This window comes from Miniopterus natalensis, chromosome 13 (genome assembly GCF_054644295.1).
Source record: "Miniopterus natalensis isolate mMinNat1 chromosome 13, mMinNat1.hap1, whole genome shotgun sequence".
NCBI classification, from domain to species: Eukaryota; Metazoa; Chordata; class Mammalia; order Chiroptera; family Miniopteridae; genus Miniopterus; species Miniopterus natalensis.
The window spans coordinates 11,365,359-11,385,794 of record NC_142093.1 but is presented as its reverse complement, the minus strand read 5'-3'; the positions used below and the strand labels follow the sequence as shown (position 1 = coordinate 11,385,794).

Here is a 20,436-nt window from a genome sequence, read left to right as displayed (position 1 = left end):
GCCTGGCCTGGGCCTGAGCTGGCGCAACACACTTCCGGTTCAGGTCTCTACCGTGCACTAGTGCGCAGACCGAGTCGGAGCCGAGCCCAGTTGGTCAGGTGAGAGGCGCTCAGGTGCAGTCCACAGCCCGTCTGGCGGTGGCTGGACCACGGGGGCGAGGACCGGCCCTGGTCTGGGCAAGGAGTGTGCTGGCCCGAGGCTCAGGCCGTCCTCTTCTCCGCAGGATGATCACGGACGTGCAGCTCGCCATCTTCGCCAATATGCTGGGCGTGTCACTCTTCCTGCTTGTTGTTCTCTATCACTACGTGGCCGTCAACAATCCCAAGAAACAGGAATGAAAGTGGCGCTTTCTCCGCCCCAGGTAATGGTCCGGGGCTGTGGCGCCCAGCCCCCGGAGAGTGGAGTGGCGAGGCCGTGCCAGGGTCTGCAGGGTTCGAAACTTCCAATCAGCAAGTGTCGGGCCAAGCATGATACAGTTCCAGAACTGGGCCCCTTTATCCGCACAGAGAAGAGAGTGCCTTGCCCCCCCCCCCCAAACTGTTCCCTGCTAGAATGGGGGTGGGTTTCCTACCACCACCCTCCTCAGCCTTCAACTTCATGTGGTCCCCAGATGCCCAAGTTGGGGGTATGGGTACAAGGGGCTACCGACACCGGTAGGAATAAAGGTACTGACTGTGCCATCCACAAATGAGGACTTGACTCTTCACTTGAATAGTCCTCACTTTTCCAAGGTAATTTAGACGTTTATTTAGGCAGGTTTTTGTGTGTACGTGAGGGGTTGTAAAGATACAGAATTGTATTTCCATGCTCTGGGGAAGGCACGGATTTAGGGGTTGCCTGCTGCAGAACCAAGTCATAGAGGAGGGGGTGGGGCTGAAGGGCTTGGAAACCAACCTTAAGTGTGGGTCAAAATGTAATGGGGGGAGAGGCTGAATGGGAGTAGATTCCTGAAGGATTTCTTCAGAGGAAAGCTGCATTTTCCTTACCTCAGGTCTTTCCCCCTCTTTTCTAGGGTTCCAGGACATAGTCTGAGGCAAGATGGAGGGTGTGAGGGGCCTTCACACTTCATCCCTTCTACCCATCACAACATATAAAGCAACTACACCTGGATTTTTCCAAACAACTTTTATTTCCTCAAAGTCTTCCTTAACCCTACGGAACAAGAAGCTGCCACTGAGTAGGGCCCAGTATAGGGGCTGCTTTCTTTTCTACTCCCTCCCCCCGATATAAAAATATAGATTTTTTTTTTTGTGGTCCCAAAATCTTGTGCTGTGGAGGGAGGGAAGGCGTGGCACATTCCCTGCTTTGTCCTGTCTCAAGGTGATGCTTTGCGATGCCTCAGAACAGTGTGGGTGGCATTCCAAGGAGTTATAGTTGTCACATGGAATCAGCAGCTGAGGGAGGGAACTAGCACATTTCTCATTGTGTTCCCCATCTTGTGGCTGTATCCTGGGCATGAAGGTCAAGGCATCAGACCCGAGGAGAAACAGTGAATGGGGGAGATTTAGTGACAAAACAAACCTCAGGTTGGCCCAAGGGCCCCCTGCTGTAACAAGTCCGAGACTGGGAGTCAGATAGACTACAGGAAATAGGAGAAATGGCAGGGGCAGAGTGGGGCCGTGGGGGCCCAGCCTGAGGCAGCCTGCAACAGAGAAGAGAGGAATAAGAGTTGTGAAAAGGCTACCCCTCTTCTGGTCTGTTAGCCAGGGGCTGGGAGATGAGAGAGGTGAGATGGGTAAGGATAGGCTGGTTAAGTATTGCACAGTGGTCTGATGCTGGAACCAGCCAGCTCCTAGGCCTTAGACCTTAACAGTTGTTTTCTTGTTCATTGCAGTGAAGACTGAGGCCATGATGGGGGGGAAAAAATCATCCGGTACTAAATTCCTAATGAAAGTACATTTAGTCTTTTGGGGGTCAGAAGGATTTGGGAAGGAAGAAAGTGATCCTGAATGGCAGAATTGGGAATGGGGGGATAGAAGCGAGAGGTGGGGTGAAGGACTGGACCTCGGTGCTCACCCTGGTGCAAAGCGGGGTCCCGGCTCCGGCTCACTGCTCTCCCTGGTCCGGAGGATAGGGGATGTGGGGCCTGAAGAGCCTCTCATCCCTCTGCAAGTCGGCGGTGAGCCCCGGCCCAACCTGGGCCTAGCCTGTGGACAGGGGGTGGGCTAAGAGACTGGGTTCTTCCATGAATATTTGTGCTTCTAGTTTCCATGAGTAAGTGTGTAGTTTAGCAGTTAACACAAGTACTGGTACCTTTAATCCCTGGGCACTGTCCCCAGCTGAGAGGATAAGGCAGGATAACACAACTCTTGTGTTCAATCTATAACTATATATTCTTGAGTCTTATTTAAGTAGGGGTGGCAAAAGGATCCACCATTTAACCTCCATGGCTGGCTGAGTAGAGAAGTACTGTGTAGAAACATGTTGGAAGATTAGTAGATCTTCCTCAGAGCCTTTCATGCCTCAGCCTCTGCCAGACCAGCTTAAGCTTCACCCAACCAGTCACCTTCTGCCTATACCCAGCGTTAGCCAACTTTTAGTATGGGGATCTGGACTGAATTGGAGTTGGTGGCACAGCTGTTCCTAGGAGCAGCAACCAGATGTGTTACCTGGGGAATCCGGGACCCCTCCTGGCGGGAACTCTCCTCGGGCAGGTCTGGGCAGAAAGAGAGGAGAAACTAAGGGCAGGGGCAGTGAAAGCCAAAGCTAGCAGGCTGAGGTTGGGGTATATCCAGCAGGGACACGGTTGGAAGCAAGCAAGAGACCTGGCTGAAGGGGATGCGGACACTGGACAGACAGGCGCTTGGACACCAGAACAGCTTTCTTACATGGTTGGGGGAGAGGTAAAGCAGTGCTGGGCGTTTCCCCTCCTACTACCCAGATGAACAGTTCCTTGTTGGGTTCTGCCATAGTTGTTTTATGCTGGGGAACGGGAAGACCCAAAAATGTTACCTGCAATCGGGTCCTGATACAGGGGATCCGAGGTCCAGTTCCTAGTAGACCTTTCCCAATCACCATGACACCCTCTGACTTATCCCCTGAGGACAGGAGTGAACAGCTGCTCCCTAGGGAACAAAGGAAACTGATATCAGGGTAGGGGGCCATGGAGAAGAAGGGATAACTTCCTTTAGATCAGGGTTTCTCAGTATTGGAAATGTTGACATTTTGGGCTGGATAATTCTTTTGTACCATTTTAGGATGTTCCCTGGCCTCTACCCACTAGGTAGTGTTTCTTTCCCTGCCCCCTCCCCATTTATCTTTAGACATTGCCAAATGTCCAGGGGTGGTGGGGTGGTTGCCCTTGGTTGAGAAGCTTGGCATGTTTTAGTCTGGTCCATGGTGTAGAGCAGCAAATCAGAGCTTGAATCAGAGCTCACTCAAGCTGAACTACTATGAATTTATTGATGTTAGAGCCTGTTCCAATCAAATGTATGAGCACTTAAGGATCAAGTTAGCAGTACCCAAGACCGGTGGGTTGAGGGAGTTAACAGATTAGGAGTAGCAGGCTCCAAGGGAGGTGCAAGATGCTGGACTGGAATCTTAGACATCCTTCCTATCCAGTCCCTTACACAGCTGGGATATAACAGAGCCAAGGTTCTGTGTGCATGATGTGGTCACACGTTTGCAGTGATGAAAGGGGAAAGGCCTATGTTTTTCTTCATTCTGCACTATTGTCTAATGTTGCCCAGCTCCTGGAGTCAGGGAGCTTCAATAAGTAGCAGGTAGGAAAAGTCCTAAGGTTCCTCAACTGTAAAAGTGAGGATTACATGAAATAATGTGCTTAGCGCAGTGCCTGCCCCATAGTAAATGCTCAATAAATGGTAACTTATTTTATTACAAAAAGACATTCATTAAATTCCAGCTTCCTGTACAAGGGCATAGGTGTGTGGGGTTTAGGATAATCCAGGAAGATAACTGATACCCCTGATCTGGAGTGGCCTATAACATCAACTCAAGAAGGAGGTCCAGGTCGGGTGGAGCTGCAGGGATTTCTTCAGGAGCCTGCTCTACACCCTGAGTGGTAGGGAAGGAAGGAGGAATCCAGCCAACCTAGATTTCAGTGGCAGTGGGTACAGACCTGATAGGCTGAGTGAATTGGGCAGTAGGCAGGAGCCCATATTGCGTGAGGAGGCTGGGCTAGAACTGGCAGGAGTTGGGGATGGGGCCAGGCTGCTTGAGGTAAGGCGATGGGTGAGTGGCTGCTGTCGCCGTCTCCTGTCCTGGCTTCGGGGCTCTGAGTGGAAAGGACACAAGCAGATAGGGCAAGTAAGTGAGGCACTGTCACTCCACTGCCCTGCTGGCTCTTCTTGGTCAGAAGATGCCTGTTTTCAAACTTGTCATCACACCAGCATCCCTTGTCTGAAGTAAATCTAAGATGAGTAGAAAGACCTCTAATACTTATTCCAGTTATCCAGTTCTCAGCCAGCCCTCATTTGACTTCGCCTCTGTGTAGCTAACCAACTTACCCACCAGTTCATTCTTTTGGCAAAGGAGTTATTGAGCTTGGCTTCTAAAACACAGCTTTCCCAGGTTCTTTTACCTCTACCTGCTTCTCTTCAACTGCTCTTCCTGTCCCTTAAATGTCAGTGTTCCCCTACCATTCCATCCTTGGTTCTCTCTTGCTCAGCATACTTCAAACTCCCAAATCTCCCTCTAGCCCTTCTCCTGAGCTACAGCTCTATCCACTGGGCATTCCTACCTGGCAGTCTTTCAGGACCCAAACAGTACATTCTCTCCTGCCCTTCCTTTTGGTCTCCCCATTGGCGGGAAGATCCTGCTGGAAACCTTGTTCATCTTCCAACTCTTCCCTCACATTTATGTCTCTGACCAGATCTGGATGGGTCTGCCTCTGCCTTCATTTGAACTCCTTTACCCTCCCTTGCCACTGCCAGATGCAGGTCTTTAGCTCATTCAGGCTTTTGAAAAAAGTTCTTCACTGGGCTCTCTCCCTTTTTACAATCCATCTTTTATGCAGGTGCCAGAAAATTTTATCCTAAAACACAGACCTGATCAAAAATCATTTTGGCTCAGACAAGGGGGAGATACTGAAGGTCTTTTAAAGGAGAGAATCTAAACCTTTGCACACAGCATTCAAAACCCTGCCCACTGTGATTCTGGTCTACTCATCCTTAGTAGGATGCTGACTTGACACCCTCAGCTACAACCCCTGAGGCTACTAGCTGTGGGGTTCCTCTGAATGTCCTTTTCTAGTGAAACCTTGGATATCTTACTTGTCCCATGTCAGATGTTGCCTCTGAGAGAATTAGTTGTTCTCTTGTCATTGTCCTTTATTCACTTGGCTAGTAACTGTGTATGGCTCTTCCTTAATCAAGTTAGTACATGTAAAGGACTTAAAATGGTGCCAGCACATACTGAGTACTTAATAAATGTCTGCCGATATTCTAATTAGAACTTGAGTCTCTTGAGAGTAGGGAACTTCTCTAATATATAGACTAGTGCCTGTAAAACAGAACCCTTAATAAGCATCTTGTTTATCTGAATAGCAGACACCCACTATAGATCATGAGCTGGCTCAGTAATCTCTGTCTAAGGGCATATAGTTATACCCTGTGAGGGCAGCTCTCTGGTCCGTTCTTTGTGGCTAGAGCCTCACTGTTGCAAGTTCTGAAAGGTGTTCGCCCACTGGTATAACTGTGACCAGGTGGGGTAGGGAGGCTTTCAGGTTTGGTAGGTCCTTCCTCACCAGAGGGATAGCAGGTGCCAAATGCTTTCAAACTGAATGAGCTATTAACCTCCATGGAACTGAATTTGGTGGTGGTTCCAGGATGCAAGCTGACACCTAACAAAGCAACATATGCTAGGTATGTAAAGCCTACAAATTAGGAAGTAGGTGACAGTTACTTCATCTTGTCTAGCTACACTGAGCAGTAGTCAGCAGTAACAAGGATACTTCTGGAAGGTCCCAAACCAAAATAATACTTTGAAAAAGATACATGGGTAAGGAGTAGAAGAAAGGGAGAGATCTCAGGATGGCACCTACTCTAGCTTTGAGTTTGGGTACCAATTAGTCTAAGACCACAGCCAAGAGTAAAAAAACCACCAGAACTTAGCGGGCTAGTAAGAGTTGGTACAGCAGTGCCAACAAGACAATAGAAGTCAAGAGACTCAAGGCCACAGTCAAATAACCTGCAACATTACCACCACCAATGACTTAGAGATGCTGTAGAGCCCATCCCTGGGTAATTCGTTGGTTAAAACGGGCTCAGCGGTTAAGCATCAACCTAGGATCCAGGAGATCGCGGTTTGATTCTCAGGGCACAAGCCCAGGTTGCAGGCTCGATCCCCAGGCAGGGGTGTGCAGGAGGCAGCCGATCAATGACGACTCTCATCATTGATGTTTCAACTCTCTCTCTTCCTCTCCCTTCCTCTCTCTGAAATCAATAAAGATATATTTAAAAAAACAAAAAACCAGGGATGTCACTATGATGTACAAGTGACAGTGCATAGTAGGCAGAAATAATAATCTTGATAGAGGGGGAAACAGCAGGTTTCTAGATGGTCTGAGAAATCTTACACAGACGCATGTTGAAGACACATTAAGGGATGAATGTGTCTTCACCCCAAGAAGGGATGAGAGGGAGCAAGCAAGAGTGGGAGCAAGACTTTGGGACGTTTGTCGGGTCTAGTAAGGAACTGCGTGATAGTCAAGAAGGTGTGAAGCAAAACAGGCAAGTGACGTAAAAACAAGTCAGTGTGAAATGTAGGGATCTTGGGCAAGATACTAAAGAAAAACTCAGGAATCCTGCCCTTAAGGAGAGTTTCAGGATAGAAGACAAGGTCTGGTTTAGGGGGGAAGCCTGATCTGGAAAGTGTAAGGCATTTAGAGATAGCATTTTAAGTCATCTCTTAGAAGACTATTTTAAGATCTGGCCAGGCCTGCTATAAATCCGGCAATGTGAGCGCACAGCCAGCCATTTCTCATGTTTTGGCTCTTGGCCTACTCAGTTCCCATTGAGACAAGAATTAAAGGGAGGAGCCCCAACCCTATTACTTCTTGGTTCTGAGATATAGAAATGGCGGTTTAAGGCTGAGTACAAGAGTGATACATGATCAGCTCTGCTTCCAGAGGTTGTGAGATGATGTTTTATGGTTATCAGCTATAGGTTCTATTTTGGGACTGGCAGGATTGTCTGGGGCAAAGGTCTGAGAGGGAGAGCCAGGCTGACTTCAACATTGTATGAATTACGATGGATATTCTAAAGCCTCGCGATTTAGAGGGGCAGTTATGTGACTTGTGCCTAGGTCCTGCATCATCACCCCCCAAACATCTTTGGAACTATCCCTACATGGCACACTGCAGATCTTATTTAATCCCTGGATGATTGCAGACCTGATGCATGCCCTCTGAGGGTTAGGAAGGTAAGACAAGCATTCATTCAGCTCCCAACTTCTTGCCTTTTATTTGTTCAGCAAATATTTGTTGATCGTTTAATAAGTGCCATGTACGGTGCTGGGTGATAAGGGAATAAATAGATGTGTTAGGACACATTCCCTGCCATCAAATAAGTTGTAACCTGCTATTTAACATGAAACTTTAGTTTGCAGTGGAAAAAGTAAAAGTGGTGATGGTGCTAGAGGCGTTCTTCCTGTGTCCTTTGACTCACTTAGCAAAGGAACCTCCCCTTACTGTTAAACTTTAGCTTCTCTACCAAAAGCTGCCTGTCAGCTGAGTCACAGCATCACAGAGGCCAAGGAAGGGTTCTAGTAACCTCAGGTTTCAATGCCAGAGCTAGGAGGAAGGAGGGCACTGGTGGTAGGACAACAGCTGAAGACTTTACATTTAAGTCCCTTGTCTTGTACCCCAGTATCCCACTGGGTGGTCTGGAGGGCCAGGGCATATGTTTGTTATTGAGACTATTGTTTGAATCCAGGGCCAGGACTGATAGGAAGCTAGTGAGGCATCTAGGGTACACTTGTCAGGAGGCCCTTGCCTGATTGAGAGCAAGTGCCTTCTCATGTTGTGTGGCTTGGGCACCTCACTGGCCTCCCCTAGTCCTTGCCCTCTTTTTGTCAATACAGATCCAACAGGAGAAGCTTGTTACCTCTCCACCCTCTCCCTGGCCCTCCTTTGAGCTCTGCACCTGCTTTTACACCAGTATCTCGCAGACCTGACTATCCTCACCTCATCATTGTATTAGATATTCCCCAGTGATCTCTCCTTCCTCCTCTGTAGTAGCTGCTGATAATGTCTGCGCTTTTGAGCCAGTGGATGGGAACTTGACCACAGGTCTGGGAAGGTGGTGCCCACAGCCTGTTTTGCAGTGGGGAAGAAGGAGGTATAGAAGATCCTGGCCCTAGCCAGTTTGGCTCAGTGGTTAGAGCGTTGGCCTGTGGACTAAAGGGTCCTGGGTTCGATTCCACCCAAGAGCACGTATCTTGGTTGCAGGCTCGATCCCCGGCCCTGGTTGGGGCGCATGCGGGAGGCAACCAATTGACGTGTCTCTCTCACACTGATGTTTCTCTCTCTCTCCCCCTTCCACTCCCTGAAAAGCAATGCAAAAAATATCCTCCAGTGAGAATTAAAAAAAAAAAAAGATAATCCTGGCACTATGGTCAGGGGCGCTGGGAGTCAAGCCTTACTCAGAGACTTTTCCAGCCTCCTTCCCCAGGGAACATTCCTATTGACCCCAAGTTGGCTACTTCCAGCCTCTGAGGACAGAACCTATCAGACTAGCTCTCTGAACCTGCCTTAAGCTTCTGACTGGGCTGCCTAGATCTTTTCTGATTATTCCTGGATAGACCAATCTCACATTTTGTTCCAGCCAATAAAGGACAGTCACTAATTAAATGTATAGTTAAGTGTGATATAATTTTTATACATTGGTGGAAATTTTCTTATAAATTCACAAGACAAAAAAAATCCTTTATCAAATCACAATCCCATATTTGGGTTTGGGAGGTATAGATACAGGGGTCGTGTTTTCCTGTCTCAGAAGACCAAGTATGTCTAGATGTGGCAGAGGCCGGAGGAGCCAGAGGTGAGGAAAAGGAAATGTCACAAAGCTACAGTACAGACAGATCATACTAGACAAAGAAGTTGTTCCAAGGGTTGAAGACACCAAGTCCAGACACCACAGTCTGCATCACAGGTCCCTGTCCCAAGCCAGGGCTAGTGTCCCATCCTGGAGTCATATCAGGGACTTTAAGAGATGAGGCAGCAAAAACAGCACCACCAGTAAATGCCCAAGAGAACACAGGCGGCAAGGTTTCCAGGCTCTGACCTTTCAGCTCCTTATAGTATTCCTGGTTTGGAATCATTAGCAACCCTCTTCTTGACCCCTTTACTTTAGACATAGTTTCTTAGTTCTTACAAATATTTATTCAAGTCCCTGGGATGCCTCTTTACTCAAACCAGCCCTTTTTCTGCTTCTAAGCTTGTTCACCTGGGGGAACATAGCTTCTCACTTGGTTTTACCTGCACCTGTATGTGGATGACTCCTAGATCTAACCCTGATGTCACCTTTTCTACAGTCTGGCCGTTTTTTGTCTGCAGGACATCTCCATATAGATAGTCTATGACATCCAAGCATGTCTAAACTAGATAAACTCTTCACGTTTTCTTCCAACAGTGTCTCAGTGTCACCATGATCTTTTCCTTTAGTGTGTAGGCCTGAAGCTCTCTCAGTTTGTCCCTCTTCCACCATCACTGAGTCCTGCCATTCTGCTTCTAATATGTATATTCACCTCTCCTTTCCAGCCCCCGATACGGGTGCTAGTCTTCTCATGTATAACCGCTCCAAGGATCCCGCCCCCCCTCCCCTGCCTGATATATACAGTTCAGACAGCTCTCTTAACGTCTTTTGTTCCCATCATTCTCAGAAGCACATATGTCTTGTTAACTCATAATCTTTGTTTTCAAGACACTTCTTCCTCCTCCCACCTCTCTTCACCTGACTCCTGTGGTAAAGCTTGGCCCTCTGAGCCAGCTAGTACACTGGTCCTGGCTACCATTCTCAGCTCTGGAGCGTTTTGTCAAACCATATGCCACCACCCATGCTTCAAAACCACTCAGCTAAACATTCTTTGGCTAATTACCCTTGTGTTTATCTATGACAGTGGCGCCCCAAGTCCCTTGTATGTTTATAATGTGTGTGTGCTTTTATGTTGTGTTTACTGTCCTGTGTCCCCTATTAAGTTTCAAATCGGCTAACTAGAAATTACTTTGTACTAAGAAACACAATTCATGCCCCTCACTCAAGGAGCTTAATACAGCATTCCTCATTGGGAGGGGGACAGAGAGGATGGTTAAAACTGCCTAGAATCCTCCAGGGAATACCTAGAATAGGTTTTTTACTATTTCCCTTCTGTAGAAAGGGAACGGGAATTTATAATCCTGATATTCCTTCCTAGGAACTATGAGTTAAGAGGAAAAGAAATTAGAAGGGGAAAAATACTATCCAGATTTAAGATGGGAAACTCAAGTACACTGGGGCATGAAACAACATCTGTGAATAACTCTGCCACTAAATAGCTCTGCAATTTTGGACAAGTCACCCTTAAATAGCCTCATTTTCCTCATCAGAAAAATGGAAACGCCATCCATCCCACAGAGACCTCATGAGGATTAAATGAAATATATGTGATACTGTTTTATTTACTGTTTAATGTTATTTAAATATAAGGCATTATTATTACTTTAATACTCTTCTTCAAACACAGTGTGCAAAAGTACCCTTTTCAATGAAGATAGAATCTCAAAGAATAGGACTTGGAATATAAGCAGAGGTAGCTATGATGCATGTCAGGGATCAGACACCGTACTTGGCAAAGCTGGGAAGGACCACTGGTCTCCTCCGGCTACTCTAACCAGCGCCATCAGATTTCCACAGCAGTGACCCAGTGCATGTTTATGGTTTCCACCAAAAGCCTGGATGCAAGCTGAGTAGCAGGGAAGTGCTAACAAGGATGACTGCGGCTAGAACAGCAAAGCTTTTAGTTCCAGCTTATAAGCTTCCATATTCTGGCAAGACTAGTGCAGCCCAGAAGCCACACGCAATATGATTTGTGGCTTGGTGCACTTCCAGAAGTGGCACTGCAAGTCTACCCACCACAGCCCAGGCCACTCCCAAGAAATGGCTCCAGAGTCCTTTCCTCTTTTTTCCCTAAAGGCCTATCTGTTTCTGGTATACATTTGACCCAGAATCTCGTCTTATCAGGCAGAGTCTCATCAGGCCAGACTAGGGGTACTGATGCAAAGTTGAGCAATTGTGGCCACTGCTGGAAGGGGCTAGACTGTTGCTTTGTAAGCCTACAACAGAATCTGTCGTAGTTACATTTCTCTTTGGAAAAATTAGAATTCTTTTGATAACACTTTCTGAACAGGCTCTGAAGCCAGGAACAATTTCAGCTCATAGGACCTTGGACAGGATCCTCCACACTCTGCAGTGCTGCAGCTTGGACTGTGAGGCATCTCCTTATGCCGCCTCCCACAAGGCAGCCTGGCACTGTCCTTGAAGTGGAGGCTCCATGTCTCGGTGTGGCCCTGCCTCAGCTAGTGTTTCATCCTTAGAAACTCCCCTGCCTCCCAACATGTGCTGAAGCGCAGACACCCAGGACACCTACCTGTGCCACACACAATGCCGCTGTGGAGTTCAGGCCGCAGGGAACACCAAGTTCGCAGGAGAGGCTGCAAATTCTGCTATAAACTAATTTTATTGATTCACCCCCTTGGTCCCAGTCCAAGTATATATCTTCAAGCTCTCATTTCCCCCAACAATGCCCCAAACAACTGAACACCTGCTGCAGGGGCTCCCAGACTAGCTTACCTCTCATGGGGCCCAGCACCCGGTGGCTGACCTTTTGGGTGCTAGAGCCCAGGCCTGGCAGCCCTGCACACCGACTGCCATGAAAAGGAAAGCTGGGGGAGTTCTTCATCTGTGGAGAGTTTTGTTGGCTGCTGCTGCTACCGCCAGCACTTGTGCCAGTGCTAAAACTTCGCGCTCGACTCAAGGTATTTTCAGAGCAGGAAACAGGCAATCCACTGCAAAGAAGCAGATGCCAGTTAACCATGGGCCAGGAGGTTGTGTCCCTAGTCTTTCCCCATGGTCAGTAAAGCCTCACTTCTGCAGTGAAAAGGCATAGATAGGGACTCTTTCCAAGGGAGAAGGGAGGAATTCTTGTTGCTGTCTGAGGTATCTAACCTGGGGCATACCAGCTGATCTCCGAATGCCTACAAACACTTGTTCACATACACATGCTCCTGCAGAAAATATACCAACACCTGGAAGGGCCACCCCTGGGCAGCTTAAACTCCCAGTAAATTCCTCCCTTGTTGCCTTGGTGCTGGCCTTTGGACCTCTCAGTCAGTTATTCACAACCACTGGAAGCTGAGTCCTGGCCCCACCCCAATTATATTTGATTTTGTGCAGGGCTCTGGAGCAGGGAGTCCTCTGGCCTGATTTCCAGATACCTAGAAAGCATGTAGTGCCAGGTAAAAGGGAAGGGGATCCATTTTTTAAAAATGAGCTGATCTTACTAATTTTAATTTACCCTGAAATATTTACCATGTGGTCCTTTCGGAAGTGGAAAAGGAACACAAATCTCTGGGAATTCCTTGCCCTAGAGCCCTGTTCCACTCTAGTACCTTCTCCCTTCCACCCTGCTGGTCTTACTTGTTAGTTTTGGGTGGAGTTCGAGAGCCTCTCTTCTTGTTGACACCCATGTTCAGAGTGCTGCTCGGGCCTCGAATGCTACGCACATGTTTTAGCATCCAGGCCCGGAGGTTCGTGAGGCTGCTGTGCTCTGACAGCACGATTCGGGGCCATGGATTGCATTCTGCCATGTCCAGAGCTGCAATGGCCATAGCTCGTCCCACCTGTGGGGGAGTCCAGTTTGGCTCAGTGTCTTGGTCTTCCAACCAAGGCTGCTGTGTTGGGGTGGGGTGCACAGCACAGTGGAAGGGGAGGAGAGGCCAGACCTCAAATGTGTTCAATGAGTACTCTAACTTTTGTGCCCAGGCTGTTTATCGCAACTGGATTTACAGCTGCTCCCTAAACCATTGTTCATTTGGGGGCCCTCATCCATTATGAGCTGAGGCAGGTGTGCTTTCAGGCTGGCACCAGGAAGGAGCTCTCCCAGCAGAAGGTGTTTGAGTCTCTTCTATAACCCACAGCTCTTTCTACTACTCTTGTGTGTCCTGGGACACCAGGGATCATCAAGACCACTGCAGATGGGGTGCTTTCAGTCCAGGACTGAACTAACCCAACAGAAGGAAGATGAGCTCAGAGGCAAAGGATCTGACTCAGATGTGTGTGGGGGGTTCTCTGTGGTGGGGGGTCAGAAATAGTGCCCACTTATCCTCTCACCACTATTTTAGTCAGAGGCCTGCTCCTATTAACTGAGGAAAATAACCACAGTGGTGAGATGGCAATCGTAGTGAGCCTCCCATCAGAGGCCCTTAGAGTCAGGCAGCAGGAGTGAAGGCCTTTCCAGACTTTGGGGTTCTCCCTTGCCCCACTTATCCCATGTATTCATACCTGCTCAAACAATTCCACAGTGTATCTGGAGGGGAAAGCCGGCGGGGGAGGGGGGCTGGCACGCCCGTTGTCATGGCAGGCGGCAGGGATGCTGTTTACTGAGCGTCCAGTGTTGTAGTTGCATTCAAGTGTGTAGCTAAGACACAGAGACTTTTATCAGTGTCCTGCCTGGAGAGAATCAGGACAGAACTATGGGGACAGCCTAGGTGGTCTAAGAACGTAATCGCTTGGGGGAAAAAATGGATACAAATAGAAAGTCCTAATTCCTAGCCACCAGCCTGACCTCGGCACTACAGCACATGCACAAGAAGTCCCAAAAAGGTAGAGTCCCAGACTAAAGCCAATAATGCTAATGGGGAGCTTGCCTTTCCAGAAGACTTGGGCCATCCCCTGCCCCTCAAACCCCCTAGCCTGGATATTGCTTTCATTAGGGAAGCTATTTCATCAACCATATTCCAGTTTCCACCCAACCTGTGGATTATCCCTGAGGCTTTGTAGATTGCAACCCGGCCGCTTCCCTCCTTAGACTGGCCATCTCTGCGGTCTCGGGCATACATGTTCTTCTCTGAGAAATTGCAGCCCTGGAAGTCGAAGTGTGCTGAGTTCAAGGAGATGAGCTTTGGATACAGCATATTTTCCACCTGTTTGAGGGAGGAAATAGGCAACTCAGAAAAGAAAGAAGGCATGAGGGCAAGGAGGAGAGGGCAAGCATGGCTCCATGTGACTTAGATACCCTCACAACCATCAGCAATAGACCGCGTTTCTTGAATTTGAGAATGTTTGACATTACGTCCAGCTGTTGGAAAGGTGCAATTCTTTTTAAGCTCTTAGCTTCTTCTCTCCAATAATGCAAAATTTTCCTTTCCCCTCAGTTTCCCAAACTCTAGAAAAAACTACAATGCCAACGGTTTGACACTCTTTCAGGGTCATGATATAACAGGTCCCAGTGCCATCCCTTCTAGGCCCTTTAAAGCTTGTTCAGAAGTAGTCCACCTTTTGCAGCCACGGACCTTCCTGACCTGACAGAAGGTCACCTTCCCTCTGTTCATGGCCCAACCTTTTGTCCTAACCTGAAACACTTCCCACATTCATATGACATTCTGTGGATTCCTACCTGGGTGCTCTCATCACTAAAGCTGTTTCCATACATGAAGCAGCCCCTTTTGGAAGCATGTCCGTGCAGGTCCACATAGTAAGCAACACCACTCTCTTTGGGGGGGATGGTGTCAGGGGCTGGCTGTTCAACCTCAGTGGACTGTTCGGGCATAATCCACACACTGCTGGCCTTCTTTTCTGCTGGCTCAGTCTGTGGCCAGCCCTCAGGATTATCCTCATCAGATGAGTGCCCAAGGTGAGCTTCATTTTGGAGATTGTTGGTTTTCTCAAGGTCAGAAAGGGGGGCATCAGGACGGAGATGAGGACTGTGCTGTTGCGTAGAGGGACTCTGGGAGTTCAGACGGGAGTGCACATGGTGGTAGAGGAGCACAGCTTTAGCCCCGTAGATGGCCGGGTGCAGGATTGCATCAGGCTTCAGGTACTGACGGTTTAGATTCACTCCACGTGAGTCTGTGCTGTAAGGAAACAAGGACTGAAGCAGGGTCTAGAGAGCTGGACCAGCAAGGGAGACACCAGAGTAGACGAAAAGAGACTATGGGAGACTAACTTATAAAATGAGAGGCTGAAGTTGCATTAGGAAAGAAAGAACTGAGAATAGGCCCTCTCCTTGATCTGCTATCACTCCTTCACAGAAACCTAAGGATAACTCCCAGATAGACCTGCAGTTATTCTAGCTCTGTTCCTTCCCAAGAATGCCAGTAGATGGGATCCCATTCCTTCCCGAGGCACTGGATGGTTAGATGGGCTTGCCTTTGTTAGGGTGAAGAGGACTGGGAATATGGAAGGAAGATGAGAGGCTGAGCTGCGGGGCATGAGGGGGACCGCAACAACCCAGAGAGGTTGGGGAGGCTGCTTACCGGTAGTGGCCCCGGACCACACCATCAGGGTTTAACATGGGAATCAGCTTAAAAACAAAGAGGCGACGTAGGGTTTGGGCCCGGGGATCATCAGGTCGAAGGATGAAGTCCAAAAAGCCATTGAAGACAAAGCTAGATGGAGTCTCTCCGGGGTGTACCCTACTGCTTAAGAAGAATATCTGATGTGGAGAAAAGAGCAGTCATTAGGGCAGTTACACTATAGTTACACTGTAGTAGTACTTAGGGTGGGGGTGTGGGGAGAGGATGAGGCAGAAATAGCCACTGGATCTCCAGCTGGCTGAGTGTGCAAGTGGAGTGGGAGCTGTCACACTTGCCTCAGCTCACAGGCTGAGGCTGTGTCCAAGATGCCTACAGATGATGTGGCTTTGAACTTCCCTGGACTGGGGAAAGGTCAGGGTCCTACCTTTACACTATTCCCACTCACCTTCTTGCCTGTGAAACGGAATGGTCTGGGGGTGCTGATATCAGGAAATAGTTGCTCTAGACGGGGCTCTCGATCTTCTTGAAGCCCATGGCAGGAACTGATTGTTAGCAGATCTACACGAAGTCCATCCAGAGAATAGCAAAGGATTTCTCGGTGGTAATAGATGGTATCCAGAGGGCTGTAGGGATACAAATCATTAAGCCAATAGAAGTCCCTAAAGTCCTAGCAAGAGGTAGGCCTTGTTACGAGCCTAGCATTTGTAGGATCTGGTACTTCACCCTAACCTTTGGGGCCTCACAGTCTCTCAGTGTTAAAGGAGGCTGAGGATTTGGGTGGATCTGTATTGCCAGAATGCAGAGTACAGGGCAGGATGAACTTGTTTTTTACCCATTTATGGCTCCCTAGGACAGGTTACTCTGCATAGACAGAGAGTTGACCTCTGTTGGGACAGAAAAAAAAGGTGTGCTGAGCAATGGCAGTGCTGGCTAAATTCCAGATAACTGATGGGAGCTGGGATATTAAGGGCTTGAACTAGACAGGTGAGTGGAGTGTAGGTGGTGGTATCAAGGTCACACGGAAATATACTTGTCAAAGATACTGAAAGTCCCATACTGTACAGAGAAAAGAACTGATGACGTTTTGGTTCAGGGCTCTTAGGGTAAGTTCCAGAAGTAGCAGAGGTGCTGTCTGATCCAGGACTGTGTGGCAGGAGTAAGAATGGGGTTGGCACCTGCTATGGGTAGGGTGGTTCTCCAGAAAGCGCTGGTCTAGCTGGTTTAGCAAATCCTGGCAGTCACTGTAGGAGAAGGGGTAGCAGAAGGCGAAGAAGGTGGTGGCCCCACGGCCCTCCACGAAACGGTGAACAAAGGATAACACAAACTGCGTTTCTGTCATCTGAGGAGCAGAGGAGGAAGAGGGAGGGGCAACATGCCATCGGTGTCAGAACTAAGATCCTATTGGAGTCACCAGGAACTGACCTCACACCCTCACACATTTACCAACTTCCCTCCCTCTGAAACTGTCCATGACAACCAGCTCCTTTGAGGCTTCCTGAGGCAGGGGCTTATCTTGGACTCCTGCTAGCACCGGAAAGCTGGTACCAAAACCCGATGTCCTGCCTGCCTAGTGCTCAGTATTGAGGGTAACTCCTCTTTCCTTTCCCTCCTCTACTTTTAGCACCCAAGTCTTTCTTTCCTCCCCATGGATAACTTACCTCAAAGGTGGGCCGGTCTCGAATGCGTTCCCAGCGTGGCCGGGTGGGCAGTGTACGCACAAAGGGGGCCATGCCCTGGGAATACAGCTTGCTTTGCTTGTTCATGTTCATAATATTGATCTTGATGAGTTTCCCAGGAGATCCTCCCCGGACACTGAAGTAAAACCATGACCTGAAGGCCAGAGTAGGAAAGACAGGTCACCATATACGAGAGGGGTAGACAGGGTATGATACGTGGGAGAGTAGCAGGAGAGGGAGAAAGGGGGGCAGGGAGAGAAGTAGTAGTGTGTGGGCATGGACTGTAAGCGAAAGGGCAAACTGAGCATGGGTTTGGGGACAGGGATATCCCTTCTCTTGTCCTTCTTCTGCCCTCCATTACTTTCCTCTTACCTGTTCCCATTCTCAAATTCTGTTTCAGCACAGTCTGGTCGGGTCCACACGTTGAACTCATAGTCAGGGGCAGAGGCAGTGCCGCTGGTGGGGGCTAATGCGCCCCCTGCTACTCCTTCCCCATCACTACACACAGATTCCACTTTCTCCACATGGGCTAGGTTTCCTGAGTCAAATCGAGAGCTGAACAGCAGTCCCCCACAGCGCAGCTCCATGGTGGGGCTGGGAAAGCATCCTCCTGCTCCACTCGGGCCCTGAGAGCTGAGGAAAAATGAAAGGTTTTTTTGATATCTCCAGACATATGAGAGGTGCTTTTAGGGAGTGCCCTACTAAATAAGAGGCTCTCTCCCTGTCAGAGAAGGTAGAAGTGGCCTTCCAGCAAAGGCCAACAGAAAGCAGTATGCTGGCCCCACACTAGGGGTTATAACTGACCTAAAAGGACTCCATTTTACCACAGCGTGGCTATTCCAAACTGAAATACTCAGTGGCTTAACTAGGTTGAGAAATACTAAGAAATACTAGACTCTAAGCTTCTTTGCAGCCCAAAGATTAGAGAATATAATCAGAGAGGTCAGACTGCCCAAAACTAGCCCAGATACACCCACCACAACACATGGCCATCTTGAAAGACGGGCCATTCCGGATCTCTGCTTCCTAGATTGGCCCCCCACTCTCCAGCAAAGCAGAGTGGGAAGAGCCAAGTTTCTAAGTTTAAATGGGGAGCTTCCTGTCTTCACTCCTCTGTCTTCACAAGTACTGACCAGGTATTCTTCTGTTGCTCCCCGGAGCCCTGCAAGGCCCTATTATGGAAGAAAACTAGAAAAGTGTGGCTTTTGCCAAGCCAAAGGAAACTGGGCAGAAGGCACTTGCTCACCTAGAGACTGCAGCTCAGTTCCAATTAGGGCACGGATCTGTTTCCACCCTTCTCAGCCCAGTAAGCACTGGAGTCCCTGAATAGCTACCCTGGTAGTTGTGGGTGAATAAATGGGTGTTGTTAGTACCCGTAAAAAAGTGGCTGGTAGACACCCATCTGACGGCAGGGGGGTGGTTCTCGACCCTACACTCTGAAGGACCAGGATTGCCCTGGGCAAGGTGGGGTTTGGAGGCGTGGAATCGATCAGTGACTCACGGTACAGGGAGGGCAGGAAGGCAGGGAACAGGGGTCAGAGGTGAGGCCACCGGAGTGGGGGTGGGGCCGGGGGAGCCCGGGTTGAGGGGCGGGGTGGCATTCCAGAGGGGCTCGGGGCTTAAGGGGCAGAAAGGGCTGAGAAGGGGGCGGCGCCGGGGCAGGCGGGGCCCGCGCTCCACGCACAGCCCCTCACCTCTCTCTGGGCCGGTGATCCCGCTCCCTCTCCTCTCCCGCTAGCGAGGCGCCACCTCGGGCCCCGGCACCGAGGCCCTCCACCCAGGACCCAAACAAAACCCGAGCGCCGCGGTGCCGGGACCCCGCTCTGCCAGGAAACAAGAAGTCTCTCGCCTATTGGCCGCGGGTACAGCTGGCTACCCGCCCAGTAAAGCTCGCTGCCATTGGTCGGTGCGCAGGGGTTCCCTTGCACGCGAGCGAGTACCTGAGCCAGTGCCGTTTGGGGGCTCGGCCGGCAGGCCGGGCGGGAGGGTTCCGCGCGCGTCTCCTCCGAAGATAGTCAACCGCCTGCCTGCCGGGAGGGAAACACGAAGTGACCGAGAAGTAAACTGGAGAAGACTTACCTTAAAAATAAAAGGACAATGTGCGAAGCTAATCCTTTGCCCGCCGTGATCCTCTGTTGCAAACAGAACGGGTTCAGGTGTCTCCCGTTGGTCAAAGATCCTGTTCCGCGTGGGCAAAAACCGAGTGGAGGATGCGGGCATCGATCCCGCTACCTCTCGCATGCTAAGCGAGCGCTCTACCATTTGAGCTAATCCCCCGGCTGTAGCTGCTTCCCTTCCATTTACCTTACAGGTTGTTGCAAGCTGGCTGTAGACCAGTAGAAAAAACGAAATTCAGGACATTTATTTAGCACCACAGTACAGTGGAACCATGGGCAAAATTTTTAAAAGTAGGAATAACTACGCGTCAGCAATGGTACTAAAGCCAAGTTGATAATATATAAACACGTTACTATATCTGCATTTCACCCACAAGAGAGTACGTGTACGGATCCTGGCTCCTTAGTGCACGTTTCACCGAACATCGACAGTGCTCACGGAAAGTCAGTCTGCGTTCGAGTAAACCTTTCTCCTCACAGGATAATTAAATGAAATTAAGTGGAAGTTTAAAAAAAAAAAATGTTTTACGAAGTCCTTCGAGCCGGAATCGAACCAGCGACCTAAGGATTGCCACGGCTCACCCACTACAGTCCTCCGCTCTACCAACTGAGCTATCGAAGGCCCCGCTGATTCAGCGGCCTGCATATTCCCCTCTAATGCCTACCGAGGCCTCGCCCTCGCAGGGTTTTAGAGCTTTCTGGAGCCTGGACTCTACTTTCTAAAGCAGCTCACCTGGGCCGAGCCCCTCCGGGCCACACAAAACAGAGGGAGCTGGAGGCAGAAGCGAGAGCAGAGGATCCGCTTCCCAGCCCTGGACGGAGGAAACACGGGCAAACACTTCCCTTCCGTTTCCCTCCTTCCCACAAACAATACGCCCCCCGCCCCTCCTAGTGGCTCCCACGGGATCGCGGGCGCTTAGAGATCGCCCGCAGCCCCGAGCCTCTGGGCAGCGCTGCCCCGCGGGGCCCGCACACACGCAGGCTCTGCAACTGCGAAGCGCACGCCCGGTTCGCAGCGCCGACGGCTCGCTTTGGCTATTTCTGCTCCACATTTCCCTCCGCTTTCTCCCCGGAGCCAGTACAATCCCACTGCTCTCCTGCTGTGAAGTACATTCATTCAGCCCTTAAACCAACGTTCGTCCTGACCAGGGCAAGAAAGATACAAACCACAGAG

At 49.6% G+C, this 20,436-nt stretch overlaps 2 protein-coding genes and 2 non-coding genes across 13 annotated transcripts; 1 reads left to right on the top strand and 3 right to left on the bottom strand.

The window, feature by feature from the left end:
- OST4 (oligosaccharyltransferase complex subunit 4, non-catalytic) lies at positions 1–1,253 on the top strand. The gene is made up of 3 exons (XM_016209345.2): positions 1–98; positions 224–361; positions 1,013–1,253. Exon 2 carries the CDS (start codon positions 225–227, stop codon positions 336–338), a length of 114 nt encoding a protein of 37 aa, XP_016064831.1. The 5' UTR covers positions 1–98; position 224; the 3' UTR covers positions 339–361; positions 1,013–1,253.
- AGBL5 (AGBL carboxypeptidase 5) lies at positions 1,111–20,074 on the bottom strand. Of its 10 annotated transcripts, none has more exons than XM_087823422.1 (17): positions 19,996–20,074; positions 19,225–19,324; positions 17,518–17,778; positions 17,128–17,299; positions 16,645–16,808; positions 15,915–16,092; positions 15,470–15,648; positions 14,611–15,067; positions 13,968–14,137; positions 13,497–13,632; positions 12,633–12,835; positions 11,787–12,001; positions 4,079–4,234; positions 2,953–3,065; positions 2,639–2,656; positions 2,017–2,032; positions 1,111–1,642 (listed from the first exon to the last, which is right to left on the bottom strand). In XM_087823422.1, the coding sequence occupies exons 3-17, from the start codon at positions 17,730–17,732 to the stop codon at positions 1,209–1,211; spliced, it is 2,826 nt and encodes a 941-aa protein (XP_087679548.1). In that variant the 5' UTR covers positions 17,733–17,778; positions 19,225–19,324; positions 19,996–20,074; the 3' UTR covers positions 1,111–1,208. The 10 variants fall into 10 exon arrangements, with proteins under 10 accessions (XP_087679548.1, XP_087679549.1, XP_087679550.1 ...); XM_087823423.1 differs by lacking the exon at positions 19,225–19,324 and adding an exon at positions 19,086–19,172; XM_087823424.1 differs by lacking the exon at positions 19,225–19,324 and adding an exon at positions 19,086–19,168 and having other exon boundaries at positions 19,996–20,039.
- TRNAA-AGC (transfer RNA alanine (anticodon AGC)) lies at positions 19,350–19,422 on the bottom strand. The gene has a single exon. It is a non-coding gene; the product is annotated as a tRNA-Ala (tRNA).
- On the bottom strand, positions 19,796–19,884 carry TRNAY-GUA (transfer RNA tyrosine (anticodon GUA)). Its single transcript is given in 2 exon segments — positions 19,796–19,831; positions 19,848–19,884. It is a non-coding gene; the product is annotated as a tRNA-Tyr (tRNA).
- Positions 20,075–20,436: the final 362 nt, after the last annotated feature.

Excerpts from the sequence above, each read along its gene's own strand:
- AGBL5 (XM_087823417.1), bottom strand. The coding sequence starts at position 18,547 with ATGGGTGTCTACCAGCCACTTTTTTACGG. Across the intron at positions 15,649-15,914 it reads TCCGTTTCACAGGCAAGAAG|ATATTCTTCTTAAGCAGTAG; the intron begins GTGAGTGGGAAT and ends TCTCCACATCAG. Across the intron at positions 13,633-13,967 it reads GCCTCAGGGATAATCCACAG|CTACACACTTGAATGCAACT; the intron begins GTTGGGTGGAAA and ends TCTGTGTCTTAG.
- OST4 (XM_016209345.2), top strand. The coding sequence starts at position 225 with ATGATCACGGACGTGCAGCTCGCCATCTTCGCCAATATGCTGGGCGTG.